Source organism: Vespa crabro, chromosome 24, assembly GCF_910589235.1.
Source record: "Vespa crabro chromosome 24, iyVesCrab1.2, whole genome shotgun sequence".
Taxonomy (NCBI): domain Eukaryota; kingdom Metazoa; phylum Arthropoda; class Insecta; order Hymenoptera; family Vespidae; genus Vespa; species Vespa crabro.
The window spans coordinates 694486-718936 of record NC_060978.1 but is presented as its reverse complement, the minus strand read 5'-3'; the positions used below and the strand labels follow the sequence as shown (position 1 = coordinate 718936).

General features: G+C 32.5%; 5 protein-coding genes and 1 long non-coding RNA gene across 9 annotated transcripts in view; 4 read left to right on the top strand and 2 right to left on the bottom strand.

The window, feature by feature from the left end:
* Positions 1 to 10583, bottom strand: part of LOC124432339 — a 29621-nt gene extending 19038 nt beyond the window's left edge. Inside the window, exons 1-2 of the long non-coding RNA XR_006944231.1 lie at positions 10247 to 10583; positions 9754 to 9850 (exon numbers count right to left, since the gene is read on the bottom strand). This is a non-coding gene — a long non-coding RNA (uncharacterized LOC124432339). The remainder of the gene's footprint in view (positions 1 to 9753; positions 9851 to 10246) is intronic.
* Positions 9354 to 15085, top strand: LOC124432335 (putative zinc metalloproteinase YIL108W). Of its 2 annotated transcripts, none has more exons than XM_046981240.1 (3): positions 9354 to 9877; positions 11832 to 13237; positions 13322 to 15085. In XM_046981240.1, the coding sequence occupies exons 1-3, from the start codon at positions 9875 to 9877 to the stop codon at positions 13533 to 13535; spliced, it is 1623 nt and encodes a 540-aa protein (XP_046837196.1). In that variant the 5' UTR covers positions 9354 to 9874; the 3' UTR covers positions 13536 to 15085. The 2 variants fall into 2 exon arrangements, with proteins under 2 accessions (XP_046837196.1, XP_046837198.1); XM_046981242.1 differs by lacking the exon at positions 9354 to 9877 and adding an exon at positions 10718 to 10968.
* A 334-nt stretch (positions 15086 to 15419) lies between these two features.
* On the top strand, positions 15420 to 16709 carry LOC124432337 (pleckstrin homology domain-containing family A member 8). 2 transcript variants are annotated; one of them, XM_046981245.1, is made up of 5 exons: positions 15420 to 15796; positions 15910 to 15965; positions 16043 to 16164; positions 16258 to 16405; positions 16519 to 16709. In XM_046981245.1, the coding sequence occupies exons 1-5, from the start codon at positions 15664 to 15666 to the stop codon at positions 16693 to 16695; spliced, it is 636 nt and encodes a 211-aa protein (XP_046837201.1). In that variant the 5' UTR covers positions 15420 to 15663; the 3' UTR covers positions 16696 to 16709. The 2 variants fall into 2 exon arrangements, with proteins under 2 accessions (XP_046837201.1, XP_046837200.1); XM_046981244.1 differs by having other exon boundaries at positions 15426 to 15796; positions 16255 to 16405.
* Positions 16710 to 16943: 234 nt separating this feature from the next.
* LOC124432338 (transmembrane protein 17B-like) lies at positions 16944 to 18195 on the bottom strand. The gene is made up of 5 exons (XM_046981246.1): positions 18076 to 18195; positions 17787 to 17935; positions 17486 to 17589; positions 17308 to 17421; positions 16944 to 17239 (listed from the first exon to the last, which is right to left on the bottom strand). The coding sequence occupies exons 2-5, from the start codon at positions 17872 to 17874 to the stop codon at positions 16997 to 16999; spliced, it is 549 nt and encodes a 182-aa protein (XP_046837202.1). The 5' UTR covers positions 17875 to 17935; positions 18076 to 18195; the 3' UTR covers positions 16944 to 16996.
* Positions 18196 to 18849: 654 nt separating this feature from the next.
* On the top strand, positions 18850 to 21008 carry LOC124432161 (caspase-3-like). Its single transcript, XM_046980803.1, has 5 exons — positions 18850 to 19220; positions 19399 to 19848; positions 20087 to 20334; positions 20430 to 20691; positions 20783 to 21008. The coding sequence occupies exons 1-5, from the start codon at positions 19083 to 19085 to the stop codon at positions 20915 to 20917; spliced, it is 1233 nt and encodes a 410-aa protein (XP_046836759.1). The 5' UTR covers positions 18850 to 19082; the 3' UTR covers positions 20918 to 21008.
* A 92-nt stretch (positions 21009 to 21100) lies between these two features.
* Positions 21101 to 24450, top strand: LOC124432226 (astacin-like metalloprotease toxin 5). 2 transcript variants are annotated; one of them, XM_046980949.1, is made up of 5 exons: positions 21101 to 21954; positions 23229 to 23378; positions 23493 to 23828; positions 23953 to 24089; positions 24167 to 24450. In XM_046980949.1, exons 1-5 carry the CDS (start codon positions 21798 to 21800, stop codon positions 24317 to 24319), a joined length of 933 nt encoding a protein of 310 aa, XP_046836905.1. In that variant the 5' UTR covers positions 21101 to 21797; the 3' UTR covers positions 24320 to 24450. The 2 variants fall into 2 exon arrangements, with proteins under 2 accessions (XP_046836905.1, XP_046836906.1); XM_046980950.1 differs by having other exon boundaries at positions 23953 to 24060; positions 24167 to 24329.
* Position 24451: the final 1 nt, after the last annotated feature.

Below are 24451 nucleotides of genomic sequence, written 5' to 3'. Positions count from 1 at the left end.
TCAAGAATTTAATAAAAATCGTTTTATAGATTTTTAGATTTCCTTTTGTTAAGACAATTTATATTTTTCCATAGACGTAATATTTTTCTTTTTTCATTTTCTGATAAGACTTCCATACACCTGGTTACTTCAACCGTATTCCACGAAAAGAAGTCTCCTACGAGCTGAGATATACGAACGACAACGAAGACGACGACGACGACGACGACGTTCTTTAACGTAATCGACGAAGACAAATATTTAACGACGCTCTCTCTAAACAATCATCAGCGAAACGGTTTTCACTCTCGTTCTTTGCCAGGATATATGTTATGCACAAAACGAGATAAACTGGTTGATATTAGATTTAACGTAAGGAATTGGTAGGCTAGGATGAGTGACTAGGTGAGAGATAGGATAGAGAGAGAGAGAGAGAGAGAGAGAGGAGAGAGGAGAGAATTTAAACCGATGAATAAATAAATATTTCGACGAATTTTTCGGCATAAATCATAATAAGGTGCGTCGTATAGAGCGCGCACGAGTTCGAAAAAAACAAAATGAAAAGAGATATACATACATACATCGTGTGTACCGTACGACTCGTTATACACGTTTTCGGTGAAAGAAGAAAAAAAGAAAAAAGAAAAAAAAAAGAAAAAAAAAAGAAAAAGAAAAAAAAAGTAAAAAAAAAAAGAAGACACTCGAATCATAAACTTGGTCGACTATGCTAATTATTGATTTGCAGTCATAAATTATGGTAAAATCTGCCGGGTTCGACGAACTCGAATTTTCGATCTCCTTGAACGATCTCTCTCGGATAATGTTTCTTCATCGTCTCTCTCTCTCTCTCTCTCTTTCTCTCTCTCTCTCTCTCTCTCTCTCTTTCTTTCTCTTTCTTTCTCTTTTTTTTATATACGTGTCGCCATCAATGCCAGAATCGTTTCAAAATGATCCCGACCATGTCGTAACGCCATGCTACTCGATCTCGAGCCCACTTCTTTTCCCTCCCGACCCTCCCTCCCTCCCATTCACCCCTCCTGCTCTTTCTTCTCTTATTTCGAATTCGGCAAGAATTCCGCGCGTGATTCCGCGCGAGGGGAATTTCGTCGGCGGAACGTACGACGACGACGACGACGCAACCGCTAATAGATATATAAACGTTAGGTAACACCGAACATAATCGCTTGGGCAACGATTTCAAATTAATCCCGTGTTCTTCTTTTCTCTCTCTCTCTCTCTCTCTCTCTCTCTCTCTCTCTCTTTCTCTCTCTTAGTCTCTTACAGAGTTACAAAACAATTATCAGAAAAAAAGAAAAAAGAAAAAAGAAGAAGAAAGAAAGAAGAAAAAAAAGAGAAAGAAAAAAAAGAAAGAAATGATAAAGTTGTTTATCTTCATAGAACGATCATCGAGAACTAGGGGAAAATTTTTATTCTATGGTGATGGTTTATTCCGTTCCTTCAAGTTGAACGGTAGATCGTTCGTATCCATTGGGAACTGGATCGACGAGTATCTCGTGGTTTGCGGATTTAGTTCACTCGCGAGCACGCATACATATCTATCTTACATGTATCTCGATTAACCACAAAGTCCTGACAATGAACTAGATAACGAATGTCCGTAGTGTGTCTAGGTTAGTAGTGACAACTTTTGTGTATATATATATATATTATATATATGTACATATCCATGTGACAGATAAAACGTGAATATCAGATCTGAAGAATCTCTATTTTCTTTTGAACACATTCTAAACGAGTTTACCATTTTCATTTTATTTTCTACATATCATGCAAAATGGATAAGAATGAAAAAGAAAAGCGAAAAGATAAAGGAACGAAGATAATGAAGGAAATATGATCGTTAATATATCAGTTTTTTGATCTCGAAGAAAAAGATTTTGCGTTTTAGTCGAGTTAGAATGTATGATCGGTCGCGTGAGAACCCCTGGTCGATCGCCATTTTCTAAAGTAGCATATTTATTGTTCAAAGGAGCAACGGCATTGATCCACATATTGCTTCGCATTGAAAAGTCACGACTACGTCCATTATACAGAACGATCAAAATCGAAATTACCTTACTCGCCTTCGCTTGGAAATAGACGAGATATCGAACGTCCCCCTACCTGCTCCATCCCTCCTCCCCGCCACCCCCCTACTCCTTCCACATTCATTTTTACACGATAAATCATCGAGTTTTACGAAAAATCAATTATCAATATCGTTCGTATTAATAATAATATACCGACAAAGATTTATCGAACTTAATCGAAACATATTTGGTCGATCATCGATCATCGAATTATCTTACAAAAAAAGAAAAAGAAAACATAAACCTACGATACCGTGTTGTTTAATTAATTAATTGAAAAGAAGAAAAAGAAAAAAAAAAAGAAAAAGAAAAGAGAAAAGAAAAGAAAAGAAAAAAAAAAGATAAAAGAAAAGAGAAAAGAAAAGAAAAGAAAAGAAAAAAGAAACAGATAAGTCTTACGTGGAAAAAAAAACGTGTTGAAACTTATTTGAAGCAGGAAAACTCGAAATCGATTATCGCGGATCGATCGGTGCATTACGATCTTACGTAGTTCTCTTTTCGATCGGGCAGGACGAAGAGAGGGCCTATAAATAAATCGCGAGATCGCAAACGTAATCGGCGCAGCTCGTTCGTTGTTTTTCTGTTTTCACGATCAAGTTTGCCGAGAGGGGCTGACTAGCCGAGCCGCTGACACTGGCATTGGCCTACTCTCTCCGGCGTCATTCACTCTCCTGCTTCGCCTTCATGTTCTCACTCTCTTTCGTTCTTTACAAACACGGTCCGAACTGTTGGCTCTCGTTATACTCCTTTCTTTTCTATTAGAGATTTCCCTTTAATCATTTAAGAACGAATATTCTTTGATCCGATCAAAATGCATATGAAAAATGTCCATTCTACTGAATGAATACGTATATATATATATACATATATACATATATACATATATATGTACATTTAAACGTAAAAATTAAATTGATTCATTAGAGAAATAATAAATCATGTATGTGCGTATGTGTGTGTGCGTGTGTGTGTGTGTCCGCCCTCCATTTCTCCTTCGCTTCTCCCCCTCATGTTAATGATTAATTCATGTCATCTTTCTTCTCTCTGAACACTATCTTCGTCAACCATCTTCTGGACAATAGTACAATGGTAAAGAGTTTTTCCAACATCGTCGAATGCATTCGTAGGATTTAATATGAATCGAATGAAACGACGCGACGAAATGACGACAAAGTTTTCTCATACATCAGATAAAGAAGGTTCAAAGGGAAACCATCCATCAAACAACGAAGACTACGACGACGACGATGACGACAACAATAACAACAACAACAACAACACGATGATGATAAAAAAGTCAAAGACGAAGAAGAGGAAGACGACCTGGTTTCCAAGCGAGAAAAGTCGTTCGTTTCTTATTCAGAGATCGGAGAGTCAACGAAGATACCATGAACTAAGCGAAGGAGGGACACGCTCTTCCCGATTCTGGACCCTGGAAAGCACTTCTTCGCCTCCCTTTCTCTCGTTGCATATATGCGTTGCACACATAAACATAAACACATATATACCTCTCTCTCTCTCTCTCTCTCTTTCTTTTTCTTTCTCGTTCTTACATTGGTTTGGCTGCTCTCTCCCTCGTTTCTGTTATGAAAGTGCTGCAAGTGGAGCGCGCCGTGCGACAAACAAAGCTGTGTACTTTTATTTACGAGTGACCGACTTGCATCAAGGAGAGGAGAGACCGACCGGCTTTAGCGATAGAAGACGAACCATCATCACGGCTCGTCCACACCTTCCGCTTTTCCTCCTCCGAGCCACGTGGGCTATGTGTTGTAGGGATTGGCAGAGAAAGAGATGGAGAGAGAGAGAGAGAGAGAGAGAGAGAGAAAGAGAAAGAAAGAGAGAAAAATATGTACATACTTACATCGGATGCAAAGAGAGAGTGGAAAAATAAAGGCAAACCGAGAGAGTGGCTCGAGTCGGCTACGAAACGTCGTCGGCCGAGAAAAATCATCGCATACGATGATCCTCATTCGCGAGAGAGCTTGGATTCTTTAACGCCGGACGGAAGGATTCCTTTTCCTTTTTCGAGAGAGAGCAACAAACGCGCACACTCCTTCGGAAGTTCGAGAACCGCAGAGTTTCCATTAAAAGTTGGCCGATATCTTCTCGATATTTTCTCTCTCTCTCTCTCTTTCTCTTTCTATTTATTTATCTATTTATCTATCTATCTTACTCTCTCTCTCTCTCTCTCTCTCTCTCTCTCTCTTTCTCTCTCATTCTGTTAATGGAAGAAAGAAACGAACGGAAGGAATCGAAAGGAAGATCGACTCGGTAAAGAATCGAGAGCGAGCCTCCTCGCAAGAGAAGCGCACACGGTCAATCTTATTAGGGAATTGCACTTTCTTTCGTGCTCGCTCGTTAGTAGTTGTGTTCTCTCGACCGTTCATTTCCCTCCGCGTGCTCTGCGCGAGATCGCCGAGCGCTGTCTTCGAGGACGGCCGAAGGTGAGAAGAACGAGGAAACCGAGCTGCCTCTCCGAGGTGCAACGACCTCCGCTTACAAAGTGGGTCGATTGTGGGCGCACGCAATCGTCGCAACGATTTTGAAAAATAGCCGACCCACATTTGCAAGGGAGTACTTTCACGGTCGCTAACCCCGCGATGAGAAGATCGTACCGCGCTGCGCAACGCAGCGCAACGCCGTTGCGCTACGAAGACTATCCTCTTCTTTTCTTTTTTCTTTTCTTTTCTTTTCCTTTCCTTTCCTTTCCTTTCCTTTCCTTTCTTTTCTTTTCTCTTCTTTTCTTTTCTTTTTTCTACTTTTTCTTTTTATTCAATCGGTCGGTCGGTCGGTCGGTCGGTCGGTTCGTCTCGCGCCACGTGAAAATCGCACGGAACTCTCTAAGCCAAGTCGTTACGGTGAAGACCACTCTTACCGCTTGGCATGAATCAAAAGTGCCTTCTTCCTCCGATAGCGACAGAGGAAAAAGAAAAAGAAGAAGGAAAAAAAAAAACAAACGACCAAAGAAAGAGAAAAGATCGATACAAAATCGAACGTTTCTTTTTAACGATTACCGTTAAAAAAAAAAAGAAGCCATAAGAAGATAACGAAAGAATTGTTATCTAACGAAACTAATTCTCTTTTTTCTATTTCTTTTTCTTTTTTTTTTTTTTTTTTTTAGATCTACGATCGAATTTTGAACGAATTCGATATCGTGACGGTGTTACATACGATTTTCCCTAAATAAGGAAAACTTTCGCCAAGAGCGAAGTGTTTTGAAAGATATACGAATTTTGTCCTAAATAAAAATTCGATATGAAGATTATCTTTGAAAGGGAATTTATTTTATTTATCTTTCGCTTTTTCACAAAACCATATCAATTAGATTACGATATTCGTCATTTATATTTATGAGAGATTCTGATTATTCTACGATTGGCTTTTCTCGTTGATATCGCGAAAACACGACTTTTAATTATTTGATATAATTTTCAAGAAAACATATGTTAAATCTATTAATGTTAATAACGTTAACGACGTTAAATTTACCAGAAAATATCGAATAAATAAACGATCGTTAAATATATATATATATATCCAACGATTAAGCTCGATTATCTCGATCCTTTTTTCGATCCATCTTTAGTTTTTCCACAAAGAATACAAAAAAAAGAAAAAAAAAAAAAAAGAAAAAAGAAGAGAAAAGAAAATAAAAAAAAAAAAGAACAATGGGGAAAAAAGGAAAGAAGACTCTTCCTCTAAAAAGTTATCGTAAAGGCAATCGTTCTCTACGTTCACATCAAGAATATCAACTAGCGATGCCTAGTATTTTTCGTCCTACACGCGATTGGATTTCCCCTTGATTTCTCAACTTTTACCCTCGTGCGAAGCGCCGCGCGTTACCGAAGGAGCCCCACTTTTCACCACAGATTCTCACGATATCGTGCTCGGAAAGTAGCGAAAACGTGCTGGAGGATTTCTTCCCCCCTTTCGCGTCCCCTGTCCCCGGTTGGTACACTCGAGAGGATCGCCGGTCGGTTCGCTTTTGCACGGTTCGCCATGCACAGAGGATAAAACTGTCATCTCGAAAGTTGGCCTACTATCTCCTCGAACGCGATAATAGCACCACAGTCACGATCTCTCTCTTTCTCTTTCTCTCTCTCTCTCTCTCTCTCTCTCTCTCTCTCTCTCTCTCTCTCTCTCTACTTTCCACCCTCACCTTCTTTTTGTTTTTATCTCGATCGGATTTCTTATCGGGCGTTCTAATCGCTTTAACGAGTAAAGCTAAAACAAATTTAAGCTAACTCGCGATATATATATATATATATATATATATATATATATGTATGTGTGTATGTATATGTATATACGCTTAAGCTTATTCTCTCATTAAGAGAAATAATATCTGTTTAATAAAGATCTAACATAAATACGTAAAATAATAAATCGTTTGATTCTTACTTTAATCTAGTTTTATTCAATTTAAGTGGAAAACGTTAAATCAATAATGACGCACCGAAATATTATACCTAGGATATGGTAAAGAGCCAAGAACAATTTATCAAAAGTACAGCCTCTCCTTAGATCAGACACATGCATGCGGTATTACGTGGACCAATCGCGATTCGAGGTTGAAACGATGCAGAGTTTTTTCATATATCATTTGATTAAAATAAATACAGAAATTAGATAAACTCGAAAAGATTTTCATATTCGTTTTTTTTTTTTTTCATGGACATGATCGTTCTTTTTTTTCTCTCTCTCTCTCTCTCTCTCTCTCTCTCAAATTAACGTCCAAATGTAATTTATAAAAATTCTGACGTACGAAAATACAATACGCTAACTCGTTTTCCATAGTTAGACTATATCATATTATGTGTCAATATGTTATATGTAAATATTAAATATTTACACGTTAAAGAGATATCCAAGTTATTCAAGAACATTTCGGGGGGAGGGAGGGAAAGGAAAGATCAATAATCCCGTGGCTTACGCATTGCGTCTACCCATAGATAGTGCTCGTCTCGTAACGTTCGTAGTAGTATCCGTTCTCGAAATCAATAGAATTAACTAATAAACCTTCTAATAAAGATACGAAGTTAATATATTCTAATCGACTGTTATCGATAATGAATAACTATTAGGTTATCTGCTTTAATCGTATATATATATATGTATATTATACTTTTATGAATAATATAATTGATAAATTTTAGAAACGAGTTAATTTCCGAGAAAACGGTGTTCCGAATTCATGAAATTCCTTGGCTCCTTTCCTTCTTCCAATTTAATTTCAACGATTGAACTCTAATCATGTTCTATCGAGTGATTTATAACAAATCAACCTCGGGAATTTTATCTCTCTTACCTCGTCTCGATGTATCGTTAATTATCTCTCTCTCTCTCTCTCTCTCTTTCTCTATCTTTTTCTTTCTCTCTTTTTCTTTCTCTCTCTCTCTCTCTCTCTCTCTCTCTCTCTCTCTCTCTCTCTCTTTCTTTCTTTCTTTCTCTCTCTTTCTGTGTCTATTTTTCTCCTTCATTGCAATTGTGTAGAAGATCAGATGCAAATGCGTGCAGGTCGTGCCACGCTACACCTGCCGCGTATTCTGGACGAGCGCTACTATGTGCCTCTTCGTACGACCTTGACACGCTTGACTGAGAAGTACAGAAGAAGTCTCCGACCGTTGGGTACCAAATCGTAAGTTGGCACACGCAGAGCACTAGAAAGTAAAATACCTAAGTATATATGTATATATGTATATATGTACGTATATACGTAGATTTATAGAGAAAGAAAAAGGACAAATAAAAAAAAAAAAAAAAAGAAAAAAATAGAAAGAAAGAAAAAACTAAGCAAACTCTCCTATAGATAAAAAAACTATGACATTATTGTTATTCCCCTTTTATTCTTCGTTTTCTTTCAACGAGTATCAGGTATATACGCTTACTGTTAGAAAATATTATATATATATATATATATATATATATATATATATATATATATATATATCTTAGACATATTTAAATTCGACGATCGTTTAACTTTCGACGATGTAAATTTATTGTAATGCGATTTAGTCGTCGATGAGTTAGAAATATTCGTTGCTCATTAGGGTTCTTTGAGTCATTCGATTCAAGATTCCTGAGATATCTATCTATCTATCTATCTATTTCGTATCGAGAAGAAACGTATAGATTCTTTCGCGCTCGGTTTAAAATATATGCAAGTAGCGTATCTGGGACGAGTGACCTGATTAGAGCGCATTATCTTGAATGTACTTATACGCCGGTGAACTCCAGCAGCACGGAAGTCACTCACGAGTTCTCTCAGAAAACGAATGTTTGAACATGCAAATTGAATTTCTCCCGGCCCCTCCCTTCTCTCTCTCTCTCTCTCTCTCTCTCTCTCTCTCTCTCTCTCTCTCTCTCTCTATCTGCTCCCTTCGCCGCTACGAAAATTCGCAAGTTAAAAGTTTGACCGACCACGATGCAAAAACCTAATGATATGCCCTGGCATGGGTGGTACGCGTTTAGGGGTGTCACAATCGATCCTTTTGGCCCAACTAGTCGAAGGAAGGCCACCGCATTGGCGAAACGCTTCCAAACGATACGCGTACTTCATCCTTATCCTTTATTTTCTTTTCTTTTTTAGATCGCTCTTTTTATTACAAAAAAAGAATGAAAAAAAAAGAAAAAAAAAAAAAAGAAACGAAATATTTCACGGAAACGACGATGACGAAGCATTTTGATAGATAAATTATAAGAGATAAAATACCATATATGCAAGCTTCTAAATCGAAACGGAAACCGATAAATCAACGAAGGACGAAGGACAAACGAGATTAATCACACGTTCGGAATGCCAATCGTGATTGCCACTTAACAGCGATATAACGTAGAATTCGATAAACTTGCATCCCTATTCCCCAATCCTCTTTACACGTCCCATCGTCATTTTTCACGAAATCAATCGTACTACAATCTCGTAATTGCTTCACGATGGAAATTGTATTTACGACGTTACCGATCCTAATAACATTGAACTAAGAAGAAACCTTTAACGTCGATTATAAATTATAATTGAAAGTTTCTTATCAAATGATCGTACGATCATTAAGGGAATAATATCGTGGCATCGCGAAAGAAAACTTTGAGTTGGCCTTCCTCTAACGAATCGACGTCATTATCTTCATATGGCACGTTAAAAGGATAAGTTAGTACTAACTATATATATATATATATATATATATATATATATATATAGATCGCTATTCTCTCAGCCAAGTTTCAATACCTACAAGGTTTCCTCATGAGCACACTCGAATCAAGAGCTATAGGCAAGAAAAATAAAATGATAGAACATTTTGGCAGAAGGGTAAAGATAAATTCTTACGCGGATTCCGGCTTTTTTCCCTAGACTCACCCACACCTACCCTTCTACCCCAGTAGACATCGACAATTGTCAGGTGTTTACATAGGGGGTAGAACACGCGGTAACGTCTATAAGGCGTAGACGCACTACGATAAAGTTTTTGCATGGGGTGATCGAAGACGGTTGATTGTAATGGTGATAGCGATGATGATGATGATGATGATGATGATGATGATGATGATGATGATGATAATGATGATGGTAGTGGTAGTGGTGGTAGTGGTAGTCGCTTAATAGGCCTGTATTAAAGAGGGTGGCTGGCGCGAGTGCGGGTGCGCGACTGCATGCGCCGCTGCAGCGACGCCGTAGTACCGGCGCCCGCCGTCTTTCTACGCCTCGGCGCCACAGTCTCTCTCTCCGCATGTCCGGAGCCGGCTGAATCCTCCGCTCCTTATCGCCGCAAGTCCACCTATCGTCTCGTTACGTGTACAAAATGGTAAGTCAATCGACGTTATTTTCAAAGTGAATCAAGGAAGACAAAGGGGAAAGAAAGTACATTTTCAAATGTCTTTAAATAATCATATTTTCTTCGTAAATGTTCATTTTCTTTTCTTTTTTTTTTTCTTTTTTTTTTTGTTTCTTTTGCCCGATTAATTTTCAATGTTTCGAGGAGCACCCGACGATGTTATGTTCTATTCGTATACTCTCTATCACTCTCTCTCTCTCTCTCTCTCTCTTTCTCTCTCTCTCTCTCTCTTTCTCTCTCTCTCTCTCTCTTCATGTATAAGTTGGACGAGTAAAAAAAATTATGGACTTTCGATCGCGCGGGGAAATGACGTGTATGAGTGCGGATTTGAAAACTCACGGCTAATTTTCGTTATTTCTTCCTTCTCCTCCTCCTCTTCTTCCTCCTCTTACTACTACTACTACTACTACTACTACTACTACTACTACTACTGACTGCTGCGACTCCTACTACTCTTACTTCATTCCTCCTCCCCTCCCCCCTTAACCCCCATCCACTTATTTTCCGTACGACTTTGAAATAATCGAGTACGCTAGTTTGCCGCGATTTTTCTCATAGAAATGGGCGCCTTCGTGGACGGAAAATCTGGGTCAAGGAAAGAGCACCGTGTGACCACAGTACTACGCGCCTAAACGAACTCTCGAAGCAACGTGCTCTTCCGTTTGACACTTCACGCGTTGCGTCGTTAACGACCGGAAGAGTGAATAGAGAGGAAAACCTTCTGACGTGTGTTCAACGTCGAAGCGGCTCATTATTTCGCCGCAAGGTAGCAGCACCTCGCGGTCCTAATCCATCGAGACGCTCGCTCTTTTTTTCTTCTTTTTTTTATTTTTTTTTTTTTTTTTTTTTTTTAATTTTAAAATTGTACGTGACGCCGAATGAGAGATTCTTTTCTCGAGTCATGCGGTTCGCGTGAAAGTGCGCAATAAAAAAAAGAAGTATTTTATAACGACCTGAACGGATGGCACGTTTCCAGCATTGCATACATTTTCTTACATGGATTATCTATTTTCATCGTTTTATTTGAAATGAAAAGATAAAAAAGAAAGAAAAACAAAATGGTACGACATCTTGATGGACGCTTAAAAAGATCGTAATGGAAATGTTGTTTCCTTTGTAAAAAAAGAAAAAAAAAAAAAAAAAGAAAAAGAAAAAAAAGACAGAAAGAAAAAAAGAAGTAACTGTGTTGTGAAATAATCGTAGTCACGAGAATCCAAGTATCGATCTGTTTTCCCTAACTCTTGCATTCTAATTCGATTAGGAGAGCGGGAGAGTTCCACGGTAATACATATATGTGCAAACGTTGAACGATGTTTCGTGACATTCTGCAATGATGAACTTCATCTTTCTACGTCATCTTATTTGAAAGATTATCGCAATAGTTTATTCGCATGTAACGCGAGCAGATAACGGCGCAAGTAGTCCCGTCGATTTCAAACGAAACTATTAACTTTCTAACACGAACTCGGAAAAGTTTTCAAATCCCTGTAAGAACGGTAAGAACATTAAAATCAAACGTTTAACGGTACTAAATTATCTAAAGTAATTTTCTTACTCTTTAAAAATGCGACAGCGTTGTTTTCCGCGCTGACTCATGTCCTTGCCCTTCCACCAAAAACGAAAGCGAGATCTATACTCAGGGTCGCATTCTTTTCTGCAGAGTCCTGCGCACGAAGGCAAACACACCCACGAAATTAAATGCAATTTATCCGACGTTTAAAATCCAATAAATTCTAAAGTTAATTAACAATTATTACGAAAATAGAATAGATTAATACACTTGTATCATTAACGATACTAATGCTGATGATAAAACTGTTGTTTTGCGTTTAAAATTTGTTGCTGAGAGAAGAGATAAAAGAAAAAAAAAAAAAGAAAGAAAGAAAGAAAAAAAGAAAAAATAGTAACAAAAATCTTCTCATAGGTGCTTGCGGATGCGACGCTGACGGATAATCATCACCGTCAGCGAGGATTCGCGACAAATGGCAACCCGGAAGGCATCACTGTATGTAATCTGATAGACGGAGAGACTCTGACCTATAGTTTGGCCCTTATACGCGGTCGGACACCATTGGCGTGTAATTATATCACGGTTAGGGCTCAAAAAAATGTGACATCGGAATGGCCAGTGGTCGGGGGCGAATTTCGCGCGTTAGTTGATCTTACGCGCGGATCCAATAAGCTGGAACTCGAGGCCGGAGGACACAAACGACGATTAACTCTTTTGCATGAACCGAGAACAACTAGGCTACGAGTGACACCGGTATATGTGGTATGCGCGGGACACGATGGCTATTTCCAAGGACCACGAAGAGAGGATAGATCACCGGAAAGCGCGGCAACCAGAATAGGTTTGGGTGCTAGACTCTTGCAAACTCTAACAGCGGAAAAATTGAGGGAAGCTGGACACGGAAAGAAGACGTTTCAATTGGAACGCGATCTGGACGGTCCAGAGTGCTTGGTGATGCACAGTATGCTTCACGTCGACAGAGCACGAGCTATGTCACAACGAGAATTATGGGAATTGATCGCACGCGAATTGATGACCGGTCCGTTAGCATCGAAGGACCGGAAATATCTAGCTTTCTTATCTTGCACGAGGTATCGCGGTGCGCCGAGTCCCCGTACTCACGAAGATACCTTAGCGAGAACGCAAGGTCATGCTGCTTTGGGTGGCGGTGGTTTAGCTCTTTTCGGCTCAGCTTGCTTGCATACGTGGCCTACCTGCATGGCTCAAGTACTGCCCCGATTTTTAGACACCACGGTCGTTGACACCGAACAACTGATGGACGACAGCAATTATCGAGGTACCCATGGTGGCTGTTTAGCGACTACTCTTGGATCGGTTTTACATGAGCTCGGGCACACGTTCGATCTTGGACACACGAGGGAAGGTATTATGGGACGTGGTTTTGATTACGTCGACAGGGTCTTTGTTGGAGCGGCTGGAATCGATTTCAATCGTAATCCCATCAGGAGAGATCCACAACATACGACTGTTGCTCTCAGTAGACCTCTCAGCGTCACAGTTACAGTACAAGAACCGGTATTGTCTAGCCCCCGGAGAGGACGACTTTTATCTGAGACATCCAGGCCATCACCATCGGCGAATGCGAGACAGCTTCCTGGCAGACTATCCGCTCCTGCTAGTCCCGAACTTAACAGGTCTTTCTCTAAGACTTTAAACGCGGCCGAACTACCCTCCCAACCGGATAGAACTTTCTGGGGACCTTCTTGTGCCGCGTTGCTCGCTTATCATCGATGGTTCAACACTGAAGCTGATAATCATTCCAACAGACGTCATAATGACATAGAATACGATGGTAAAAGGTATAATTAAAATCGTAAAATATCTATGTTTCTATTAAAAATTTTCTATCATCTAAATTATTCTCTATTTTATTGATTTCGCAGGAACGTGGCACGTTCTCGATATGGTGTTAGAGTGATCGAACTTAGAGAAACTTCCGGTGGTATGGTCGTTGGTTCTCGTCAATTTCCTGGTACTCGGCCACCTTTAGAAGCATTGGTACCACCACCTCCACCTCACTGCCTGGCAGCTTTAACTTTAGTCGCTGAGGATTCCACGGGGAACATACTCAAACATGAGCTTCCAACTGCCTTCTGAAGGTCGTTGGAATCGTTACGACCGACCGAACCATTTTTCCTTGCCTTACCAGCCAAAGAGAATGAACAAAAAATTCTTTAACATACCTAGAATTCATTTTGAACCGCCGGTCGGTCCCAACAATGCGGTAACCGCGGCGAAAAATGCTTCGTAGTTCAAGCAGGTTTTGTTCGCGGCTATTAGACATCTTATTATTCTAATAATCTAATACGTACTTTACTCGAACACTTGTACTCTCGCTCTCTCTCTCTCTCTTTTTCTCTCTTTTTTGAATAATATAAGTTCTTTTTTAAAGCACAAAAGTCTTCGATTCATGTTAAACATAATATCGTACTGCCATCTTACACTTTCATCATTTTCATCGCTTTCGAGGATATTCTCTAATCGTGTATTAAACGCGATACCTGAAAATATATCGTTCTTATATTAGAAGGGGTGTCGGTTAATTGGCGAAAAAGTGCTAAAATTTAGGAATCTAAATAATTATTTAATTTCGAAAAATATACCGATACTTCGAAAAAAAAATGTGCTTCTATAATTCAATATAAAGAAGAAAAAAAAAAACAAAAATCAAAAAAAAAGGAAATAAAAGAAAATGAAGGAAAAAATACCTGTAATAAACATGATCACGAACATTTCTAATCGTAAATTATTAGACAACAGGGATTTTATACCATCGAAATAAAATTCCATTTCTAGTCGATCAACAGGGCATAGATCTCGTTCACGTGCGATACATCTTATCTCCGTGGTTTTTTTTTTTTCTTTTTTTTTTTTAGTAAGCAAAATATATACGATACCTGAAAGAACTTCGTTTCATTCGTTCACTTTGCCTGGAGTGTGTAAAAAAGAAAAGTAGAAAAGAAAAAAGAAAAAAAAAAAAAGAAAGAAAAAAGAAAAGGAAAGAGAAGAAAAGCAATTATCACTTTTCTCAGACTATCATGATATATTACACACATGCCGTGCACAAAAATTAAAAAAAAGAAAGGCACGTAAGTTCGCGGTAATGCAAATGTAAAACCTGTAACAATATAGTAATGAAACGTCGTTCATAATGCGAAAAAGTAAGTACGTATGCGCTAAAATGTAGTAACAGCGTATAATCTTTTAACATTACGAAAAAATATACAATAGTTGTATATTGTTACGTATGTATATGTATAATATTATTCCTTAAATTATTTTAATAATATAGATTAATCGGGTATGACAGTTATACAGATGACAATATTGTAACGCGGACTTCGGCAGATTTAAAAAAAAAAGGAGCATCAATCATTTGATTAAAGAGATGAGAAAATATTTACGAAATATTTTAGGCAAGAAACCCCATTTATCGATAAAGCATTAAGCTAGTCAGTAAGAATACAAACAAACAAACAAACAAACAAACAAATAAACAAACAAAAAAAGAAAGAAAGAAAGAAAAAAGAAAATTTTATTATTTAAACGCTTCAAAAATAATGTAAGAAAAATTATATTTAATTATATCTAGATATTAAGCCTGTGCTTTGGAGAATTAATATTAAAAAAAAAATATTATGTTCCTATATTATTAATCATGACACTTATTCCCTTTCATATATAATTATTATTACTTCTATCGTAATATAGATATATTTTCAATCAGACTAGATAGAACGATTTAAGAAGAATCATCATTATTCCATTCAAATTGATAAAATAGAATAATAATGTGTTAATCAAATGAAAGATTTTGATCATAAAGAGTTTCTATTAAGAAACTTGAATTTTTTAAACCTAATAAAAGTAAAAAAATGAGATTGTTATCAAAGAATGAGAATACTCATTTTTCTTTTTTTCTTTTTTTTTTCTTTTTTTTTTCTTTTTTTTTTTTGTGGAAAAATTTTTTACTCTCATTCTGGACGTTGCTCAATTCACTTTTATTCGCAATTTTATTGCCTTTCAAGAAATATCCGTTATAAAATTAATTGTAAAATACAGCTATCTGATTGTTCGTATTTGTTTTTCGTTATGTAAAACATTTTTTTATTGTTGAAACTGGTATTATATATAACCTTACATGTAAAATATATAACCTACCATAACCTAGCAACGTGTGTTGTTGATTATCGTAATAGTATTTGACGTTAATTTTAACCATATCATGGCATTACCATCGGAGGAAACAGTTCCAAAAATATTGTGTATAAATGCAATATATTTTCCGGACATTGTCGATGATAAAATATCTACGGAAAATTTTTTACATGCTTCTCGTGGTGTTGTAGTAATAGTTGGTAAATAATTACTATGTTTAAAAATTGATAAAATGACATTTCGTTAATGTAATATAAATATAGAAATTAATTTTCTTTGATGACATTTGAAAATTATATATTTAATATTTCAGAAAAATTTGGAAAATTATTTGCACCAGTTAAACATGATATGGAAGGTAACATAGAGGTTAATAAAATATATATTATTTAGATATATGAATCTATTTGAATGATATAAATCTATAAAGAGATTTTATATTTTAGAAATTAAATAATAAATATTCTATAGACAAAGAAAAACACAAAACTTTACAGGATATGATACTATTGGAAAAAGAAAAAGGTGAAACTATAATTGCTACTGATGCTTTGATGTGGTTAAAAAGGTATATATATATATATATATAAATTTGTTTAATGATTATAATTTAATAGCTTCTTTTTTATGCTTTATAAATGTATAAATTTTGTTTTAGAAGCTTATACATGATTCTATTATTTTTTGAAAAACTTATTGAAGATCATAATGCCGGTAAGGCAACAGATGATCTAGTAGCATTTTTAAAGGAAGCATATAAAATATCTTTAGAACCATATCACGGTTGGATGTTACAGCAGCTTTTTGGTGTAAGCATTATGTGTATTTAGTTTGCTTTGTAATTGTATACTATATACATTTAAGAATGAAGTAATTTTAATTTTATAATTATCAATCTAATATTTTATAATTATTTTAATAGTTGCTGTCACGTACGGTACCTTCTCGTAAACAGCTTTTACAAACAATTGTAGATGGAAAAGACTTTACGGATGAAATCATTTTACGTGATATGGAAATATATACAAAAAATCTTAGATTAAATATTGAAAATCTACAAATATTTTATAAAAAGTATGAACTTGAAAAAAATCTTTAAATATGACAATTATTTACACACACATATATATATATATATATATATATAGTCAACATGAAAATATGTTTCAAATGTTTATTTATATGTTTTGATCAAAATTACTGTGAATATCTAAAATACTATTTAACTAAAATTATTAATCTATATTACTGATCTCCAATTAATATATCGATATGTATAAATATGCATGATATGCTGTAACTTGCAATATAAAATTATCTTGTAAAAAATTTTATTTAAATTTTATCAAGCGATAAAATGAATATAAATATTAATTGAATTGAATATTAAATTATTATTTTTAATTTAACCTATCCTCTATTCCATATAATTGAGCTATATAAAATCTTTTAGCATGATGATTGGCTGAATTCTTTAATGCTATAGTCCCTGAAATTATTTCTATACTAAGAAAAAATATCATTAAACTATTAACAATTTGTTCGCTAAACTTAAGCATAGTTCTATTATCAAGAAGAAGAAATAATTCTAATGGAAATTGTATTAATGTGGATATAAGCCAAAAGCTTGCTAGTTCTGGAATCTAATATAACAAAATAATTATTATATATTTTCTTTTTTATTTTTATTATCTATCCAAAATGATATTACCTTTTCAGCTAAATTACCAAGATATCCTAGGTATAATCTCGTACATTCTAATACCGAAATAAGTAAGAATAACGCAACTGTTATAAATTTGTACACATCCGTTAACTGTAAATACTGTAATATAAAATATAATCTACATTAAAATAATGTTTTTATTAAATTTTCCAAATATATTTACCTTAGAGTCCAAACTTATTATACTTATAAAAAACCAAATTGGCAAAAGCCACACATTAAAGTATAAAGCCATTTGTAACGGTAAACTAGATTGTATTTGATTACCTGTAAAATAAATATTAAATAAATGAGCTAGTAATAATTATTAAATAAATTAAATATTCTATTGTAAAGATCATATAAATTATTTCTATTTAAATCAATCATTTTATAATAATATTAATGTATCGAAATAAATATTTTAAATAAATTATTGTAAAAGAATAACGTTAAAAAAAAATATATGTAAAAATATATTATACCTATGTCATAAAATTCTTTCTTACGATCATGATATGCTAAACCAGGAAATATATGATCTGAAGCATTTACTATCGATGATTTCCACATTTATTTATCCAGACTAAGGATAAATTTGTCAAATTTAATAAAGATTTTGATCTACAAATATCTATAGAAATATTATAATAAAGATTTGTAATACTTATATTTTAATGTTAGTTAAAATAAAAAATAAATTTTGAATCTGTACGACGTGAATCAAATATTAAATGGGATAAACTTAAATCTGGACCACTTTTATCTTCTTACTTCCGTTCTCTCAACGATTCTCCAATAGCGTGTAATATCTATCGAATAATTGGTTAGTCAAAATCGATACAAAAAGAAATATACATATATATATATATATATATGTATAAATAACCAAACTTATTTTCCATGTAGTATAAAAAAAAGTAAGACGAAATACTCCAACAGGATAATAAAAACATAGTGTATATTAAATTTTTGTCCACGATTATTATCCTCTTTAATTTCTATTGGTTTCTATATGATACACGTTACCAATAGTTTAATATATTATGGCACTAAAGTTTCGAGAATATGATTAAAATTTTTATAATATATTAGAACATTAATAATATATTAATGTAGATATTTAAGAATCTATTTGAAATTATAAAAATATAAAATGTAATAAAATAAAAAATCTTTTAAATGTTTATCATCTTGAAAATAATCAGTTAAATCCATTGAATGAGATATGCTTCGTAGATATTATACTTATTTTACTCGATAATAAATAAATGACGATAAATATTGAAATAAAAATGCACGACATGCGCATGACGTTGTGCGCATATCAGTCTTTTGTTTTTTTGTATCTAACAATGTAAAATTTTATATTAATAATACAAATATATTAAATCTGTGTATATATATATGTATATATGCACGTCTCTGTGTGTGTGTGTTAGATGTGATTATGTATGTATGTATGTATATATATATATATATATGTATGTAATTTTGACAAGTTCTGACATGTTTTAATACAAAAGCTTAACAACAAATTTTAACTCGGTTCATAGAAACCTAGACGGCGCAGTAATACATCGATATGAAACCTACCGTGAATGAGTCATGCTTTTGTATCAGTGATAGTTTAAGGGTTTTCAAGAACGTCATTTCTTTGTATAATATATTACCATTCTATTCGTTTATATAGGATAAATAATAATAATTAGCAATTTTTTTCTTCTATTTTTTTAAATGTAATATTAAATATTCAATGATTTTAGAATATATATTTTACAATGAATCAAGAACATCGTAAAAGGATTGATTTATATTGTGATATCATAGTACCTAAAATAAACATAATGAAGTTATGGCCTAAGTTATTAGAAAATGAGATTTTTAACATTGACGATATTAATATATCAACGTGGAAAGTAAATATTTTCAATTAATTCATTGATATATTAGTTTATTAAATTATTTTTTTTTTTTTTTTTTTTTTTTTTTTTTTTAACCATTTAAGAAAAATAAAACAAACAAAGGAACAAAAATTATTAAAGACATTTAATTAAAAGTTAACATTTATTGTTATAATTTATTGATAATTTACAGAAGAACTTTGAGAAGGAAGAAACTATCAAAAGTATTTTGTTAACGATTAAAACTAGAGGACCTTTTGCATTTCAAAATCTGCTTTTAAGTTTACAACAGACTGATCATGAAGAATTGGCAGAAATCTTGGATAAACAGACAGTTATTTTTAATAATGAAAATGAAGAAATAAGTGACAATTATTTTTCTCAAATAAGGGATGCTGTGGAACCTTTACAAATTAAAGTGAGAAAAGCTGAAGAATTTTCAAGTGGTCCAATTGGCAGTCTCATTGAAACTTATCAAATGAGAAGTAATCCTCGTGGATTGGTTTTAATAATTACTAATATTGATTATGATCCTAATGTACAGAAACCTAGAAAATCAGCAATACATGATAAAGAGAATCTTGAAAAATTGTTTAAGGATATGGGATTTTCTGTTGAAACGCATTGCAATTTGACAGGAAAGGTATATTAATAAATAATAATTAAAAATATTACAAGAAAGAGAGAGAGAGAGAGAGAGAGAGAGAAAGAGATAGTATAATAAAAAATAATGCAATAATATTAAAATAATATATTTTAGCATTATTATCTAATTATGCTTTTATAGAGATCATAAGTTTTATTTTATTATATATAAAGTTATGAATTTCTTTAATTAAAATGAAAATATATAAACTAAACTAAATTAAAATCTTTTACAGGGTATTATAGAACGTGTTAAAACATTTTCACAGCGTAAAGATTTACAAAATGTTGACTCGTGCTTTGTAATTATTAGTAGTCATGGTAAAAAAGGTGAAGAGAATTATACAGAAATAGAAGGTGTAGATTATTATACTGGACATAAATGTACGAAAGTCTTTTGTTCAGATATCATAGATTGTTTCACATCAGAAGCTTGTCCTTATTTAGCAGGAAAACCAAAAGTATTTATTTTTCAATTATGTCGGTATGTAACGATAAATATATTTTATTTAAAAGATTATTAAATATTAATTTATAATTTAAAAAATAAAATTATATTACTGAGAGAATTTTTTTTAGAGGTAACAAAAGACAAACTATTACAAATATACCTAAACATGTAACAGATTCATGTGGCAATCATACAGTTATGAACAGTGCCAGTGACATTTTTAAAAACAATCCAACTAGAAATTATTCCGATTTCTTAGTTGCATATGCTACCCTACCAGGACATGTTGCCTTTCGAAATAATATAACTGGTAGTTGGTTTATACAAATATTTTGTGATGTATTTATGAATCATGCTTATAAATATCATCTATGTGATTTATTAACATTAGTAAGTATTAAATATTTAAATGATTATATATACATATTTATGTAATTTAAATATAAGTAAATTACCAAAAATTTATTATGTTATTTTATAGGTAGATTCGAGACTGAAAGAAGTGATATATTCAGGTGATTGTCAAACAGTAATGGTTGAAATGAGAGGCTTTCATAAATTCTGTTACCTCAATCCTGGTTTCTTTGAGAATGAAAAAAAAAGCAATAATAATTAAAAATTAATAGCAATATATTTTAATGTTAAGTTGTAATGAACGCAACAAAGAAATTATTTAAATAATGTTATCTGTAACAAACACTTATATATATATATATATATTTTATACGAATTTGTGATATAATGCAAAAAAAAAAAAAAAAGAAATAAATACTTTATATCTATATATAAATACTTTATATATATATATATGAAATAGTTCTATCAATATTACAAATATCCAAGCCAATTCATATTATTATTTAGAAGTTAAAATCGTGCGTGGATAACCATATGTTTTTATTTACATATTTATTTCATACAGTGATTACATTTAACTGTCACGTTCTTATGCATGACGAATTCTTGATTATAATTTTAATAAAGAAACTTTATTACGATGTTTTATACGACTTAACGACGTACCGCGAATAAAATCGAACTGGCAAATTGGCATATCGGTAGTTAAGCATAGAATCAAATCAACATGAACACACGTCCTCTTAAAATGGCACACGCATTAATTTATAATATACGTTTCTTTTTTTTTTTTTTTCACAATAATTCCAATGATATTGTTCAATTGTGATCGTTATTATATTAAGTATAACATCGAATATTTTTATTGTAATATTGTATATTAAAATGAAATTAATTTTCATTGAGTATGAATTTTGGATTATTATTAATTTATTTCAATATAGGGAATCAATATGATATTTTTACATGGAACACTATAGTGTTCGTAAAGTATAATAAAATGAAATGAAATGGTTATTAAACCGTGTAAATTTTGTTACGGTACGTTCGAATTGAAGGTGCGATTTCAAAGACATAGTCACGATGTAAAATTCAAATAAGTTACTTGAGGTGATCGATTCGGAGCGGTACTTTTCGATATGCGGAATTTTTTCTCTTCTTTTATTTTTCTTCCCGTGATTTTTTCAATTATTTGCTTATCTAATAACATAAAAACACTTGCAAGTTATGATCGTTGGAATACGATAAGGCGAAGTCTAAAATCAAACACGACTCAAACATCTATCAGTTATAAACGTGAGTAATATGAAAAATATAATACATATATATATATATATATATATATATATATATATATATAATAATAATTTTATATATATATATATATATATATATATATATATATTTATAAAATTTTTATTTATATATGTAAAATAAAAATTATTATTTTTATTTTTATATATATCAGCCGTTTATTTTGAAAGTGGCCTAACTCCATTTATCAAATCGAGATATTTAAGGGTTTGCGTTTCAATGAATAAAAAATATACGTATAGGATACTAATGAGTTATACTATTTAAGTGTATCTAAGGGTGTTAAATTTATAGTTCCTATTAAAATAGTGGCAATTATTAAGTAAATAATATGCGTTTTCTTATCAAGAATGGAGTTAGGCCACTTTCAAAATTAACAATCAGATTCATTATAAAATTTGAAAGTGCCCAAGTCCATTCAACATAATTTAAGATGCTTCAAATTGAAAAAAACAATACTCAATTTATTTTACATATCTTTAAAACACTTCGAAAACATAATTTATGCGATTCAAAACATTCTTTAACTACATGACGTACAAAATTACAAAAATAAATTTATTACAAAACAATTTACTACTCATCTAGATTTTGTGTGTGTGAAAGGTATTTGAAGAAATCATGATGTTCCAGTGGTATATATCATAATAGGTCAATTATGTCCTTCAATTTTGCTGTTGTAATTTGTCTGATATTTTTATACAGTGGTGTCAATACAATATTTTTGAACTTTCTTGGTCTACCTCGACGTGGTAATAAATTCAGGACTTTAAAATTTTCATTTTCATTCATTGATTTAAGTATAAATGGAGTTAGGCCACTTTCAAAATAAACGGTTTAATTATTGAACTAACTCTTAAAACTTATGTGTCAAGAATTATGGTATTTGCTCGGAATATAAGCTACGTGAAATGCTTTATTGATAAATAAGATAATGTTGTACATGTAATTATAGCAATCGGAAAAATTGACAAATGGAGTTAGGCCACTTTCAAAATAAATGGCTCATATAAATATAATTTTATATTTTATTTTTTATTATTATTATTATATTTTATTATTTTTATATTTCATATTTATAAATATAAAAATAAAAATAATAATTTTATATATATATATATTTATAAAATTATATTTATATATATAAAAATAAAAATAATAATTATATATATATATATATATATATATATATATATATATATATAATTTTATATATTTATATAAAATCATAAAATAAATTTTAATTATTTTCTAAGTTGATACTTGGTCAAAATATGACAATCCTGAGGAAGGTACGCATCATCAAGGAGATATTCAAATATCAAATACTCGAAAAACAATCACATCATTCAAAGAGCTATTGTGGCCAAATGGAATTGTATATTATACTATAGATAAAGCTATTGGTAAATTACTTTTCTATATATCTATTATTATTTATTTATAATCTTGTATAAATTAAAAACATTCTTGTCTTATTTAATAGACATAATTTTCATGACATTTATTTTTTATTACAGAAAACAGTCCACAACAATTATCTATTCTGCAAAAGGCAATGACGATACTAATGGAAAAAACGTGTATTCAATTTCAGCAAATTTATCCGAATGAAAATGGACAATATTCAGTTGAAAGTTGGGTTAATATTGTAGGAAACAAAAGTGGATGTTATTCTGATTTAGGACGTAATTCATTTGGCGGACCGAGTGTTCTAAACTTAAATGTAAATTTATGTTTTGATATAATAGGTCATGCTCTCCATGAAATGTTACATACATTAGGTGCTTATCATGAACATATGAGACCAGATCGTGATCAATATATTTATATATTGTGGGAAAACATTAGAGCAGGTAATTATGATTACGATAACTTCAACATTGATTTTTAATTCATAGATATTGTAAATAGTACAAAATAACTGATATTTTTATTAGATAAGTATATATATATATTTAATTTCTTTTCTATTCCCAGGAAGTAAATATAATTTTGAACTGTTAGATGTTAATACAATAACTGATTATGGTTTGCCATATGATTATGATAGTATAATGCATTATTCAATGACAGCTTTTTCTAAAGGTAAATCTTTAGCAACAATAATACCTAAGGTACATATATATATATATTTTTTTTTTCACTTTACTGTTCTTTTTTTTTTATATTTCTATTAACAATTGTCATATAGATAAATGGCATTGAAATTGGTCAAAGAGAGAGATTATCTTATTATGATGTTAAAAAATTATTAATAACATATGAATGCAGTGAGATATATTACTATAAAAATGAAAGACTGTATATGGACGAATATAATGGAATTGAACTTCAGGTCAAATGAATAATACAACTGTAGTATTAGATGGAACAACAAATAATAATATAAATCCTGTTACAAAAGTAGGATTAATTATAAGTCCTAAATAAATACGTGAAACATTAAATAGAAGTGATAATGTAAACTTGTAAACTA

What these genes read in the sequence shown, in the direction of transcription:
- LOC124432335 (XM_046981240.1), top strand. An exon ending in ATAGAATACGATGGTAAAAG is followed by an intron (nt 13,238 to 13,321) that starts GTATAATTAAAA and finishes TTGATTTCGCAG; the next exon opens with GAACGTGGCACGTTCTCGAT.
- LOC124432337 (XM_046981244.1), top strand. Translation starts at nt 15,664, where the DNA reads ATGGCATTACCATCGGAGGAAACAGTTCCAAAAATATTGTGTATAAAT. An exon ending in TGGTGTTGTAGTAATAGTTG is followed by an intron (nt 15,797 to 15,909) that starts GTAAATAATTAC and finishes TTAATATTTCAG; the next exon opens with AAAAATTTGGAAAATTATTT. An exon ending in ATATGGAAGGTAACATAGAG is followed by an intron (nt 15,966 to 16,042) that starts GTTAATAAAATA and finishes TTTATATTTTAG; the next exon opens with AAATTAAATAATAAATATTC.
- LOC124432338 (XM_046981246.1), bottom strand. Translation starts at nt 17,874, where the DNA reads ATGTGGAAATCATCGATAGTAAATGCTTCAGATCATATATTTCCTGGT. An exon ending in GAAAGAATTTTATGACATAG is followed by an intron (nt 17,590 to 17,786) that starts GTATAATATATT and finishes TTTATTTTACAG; the next exon opens with GTAATCAAATACAATCTAGT. An exon ending in TAATAAGTTTGGACTCTAAG is followed by an intron (nt 17,422 to 17,485) that starts GTAAATATATTT and finishes TTTATATTACAG; the next exon opens with TATTTACAGTTAACGGATGT.
- LOC124432161 (XM_046980803.1), top strand. Translation starts at nt 19,083, where the DNA reads ATGAATCAAGAACATCGTAAAAGGATTGATTTATATTGTGATATCATA. An exon ending in TTTATTTTTCAATTATGTCG is followed by an intron (nt 20,335 to 20,429) that starts GTATGTAACGAT and finishes AATTTTTTTTAG; the next exon opens with AGGTAACAAAAGACAAACTA. An exon ending in TATGTGATTTATTAACATTA is followed by an intron (nt 20,692 to 20,782) that starts GTAAGTATTAAA and finishes GTTATTTTATAG; the next exon opens with GTAGATTCGAGACTGAAAGA.
- LOC124432226 (XM_046980949.1), top strand. Translation starts at nt 21,798, where the DNA reads ATGCGGAATTTTTTCTCTTCTTTTATTTTTCTTCCCGTGATTTTTTCA. An exon ending in AACATCTATCAGTTATAAAC is followed by an intron (nt 21,955 to 23,228) that starts GTGAGTAATATG and finishes TTATTTTCTAAG; the next exon opens with TTGATACTTGGTCAAAATAT. An exon ending in GTGGGAAAACATTAGAGCAG is followed by an intron (nt 23,829 to 23,952) that starts GTAATTATGATT and finishes TTCTATTCCCAG; the next exon opens with GAAGTAAATATAATTTTGAA.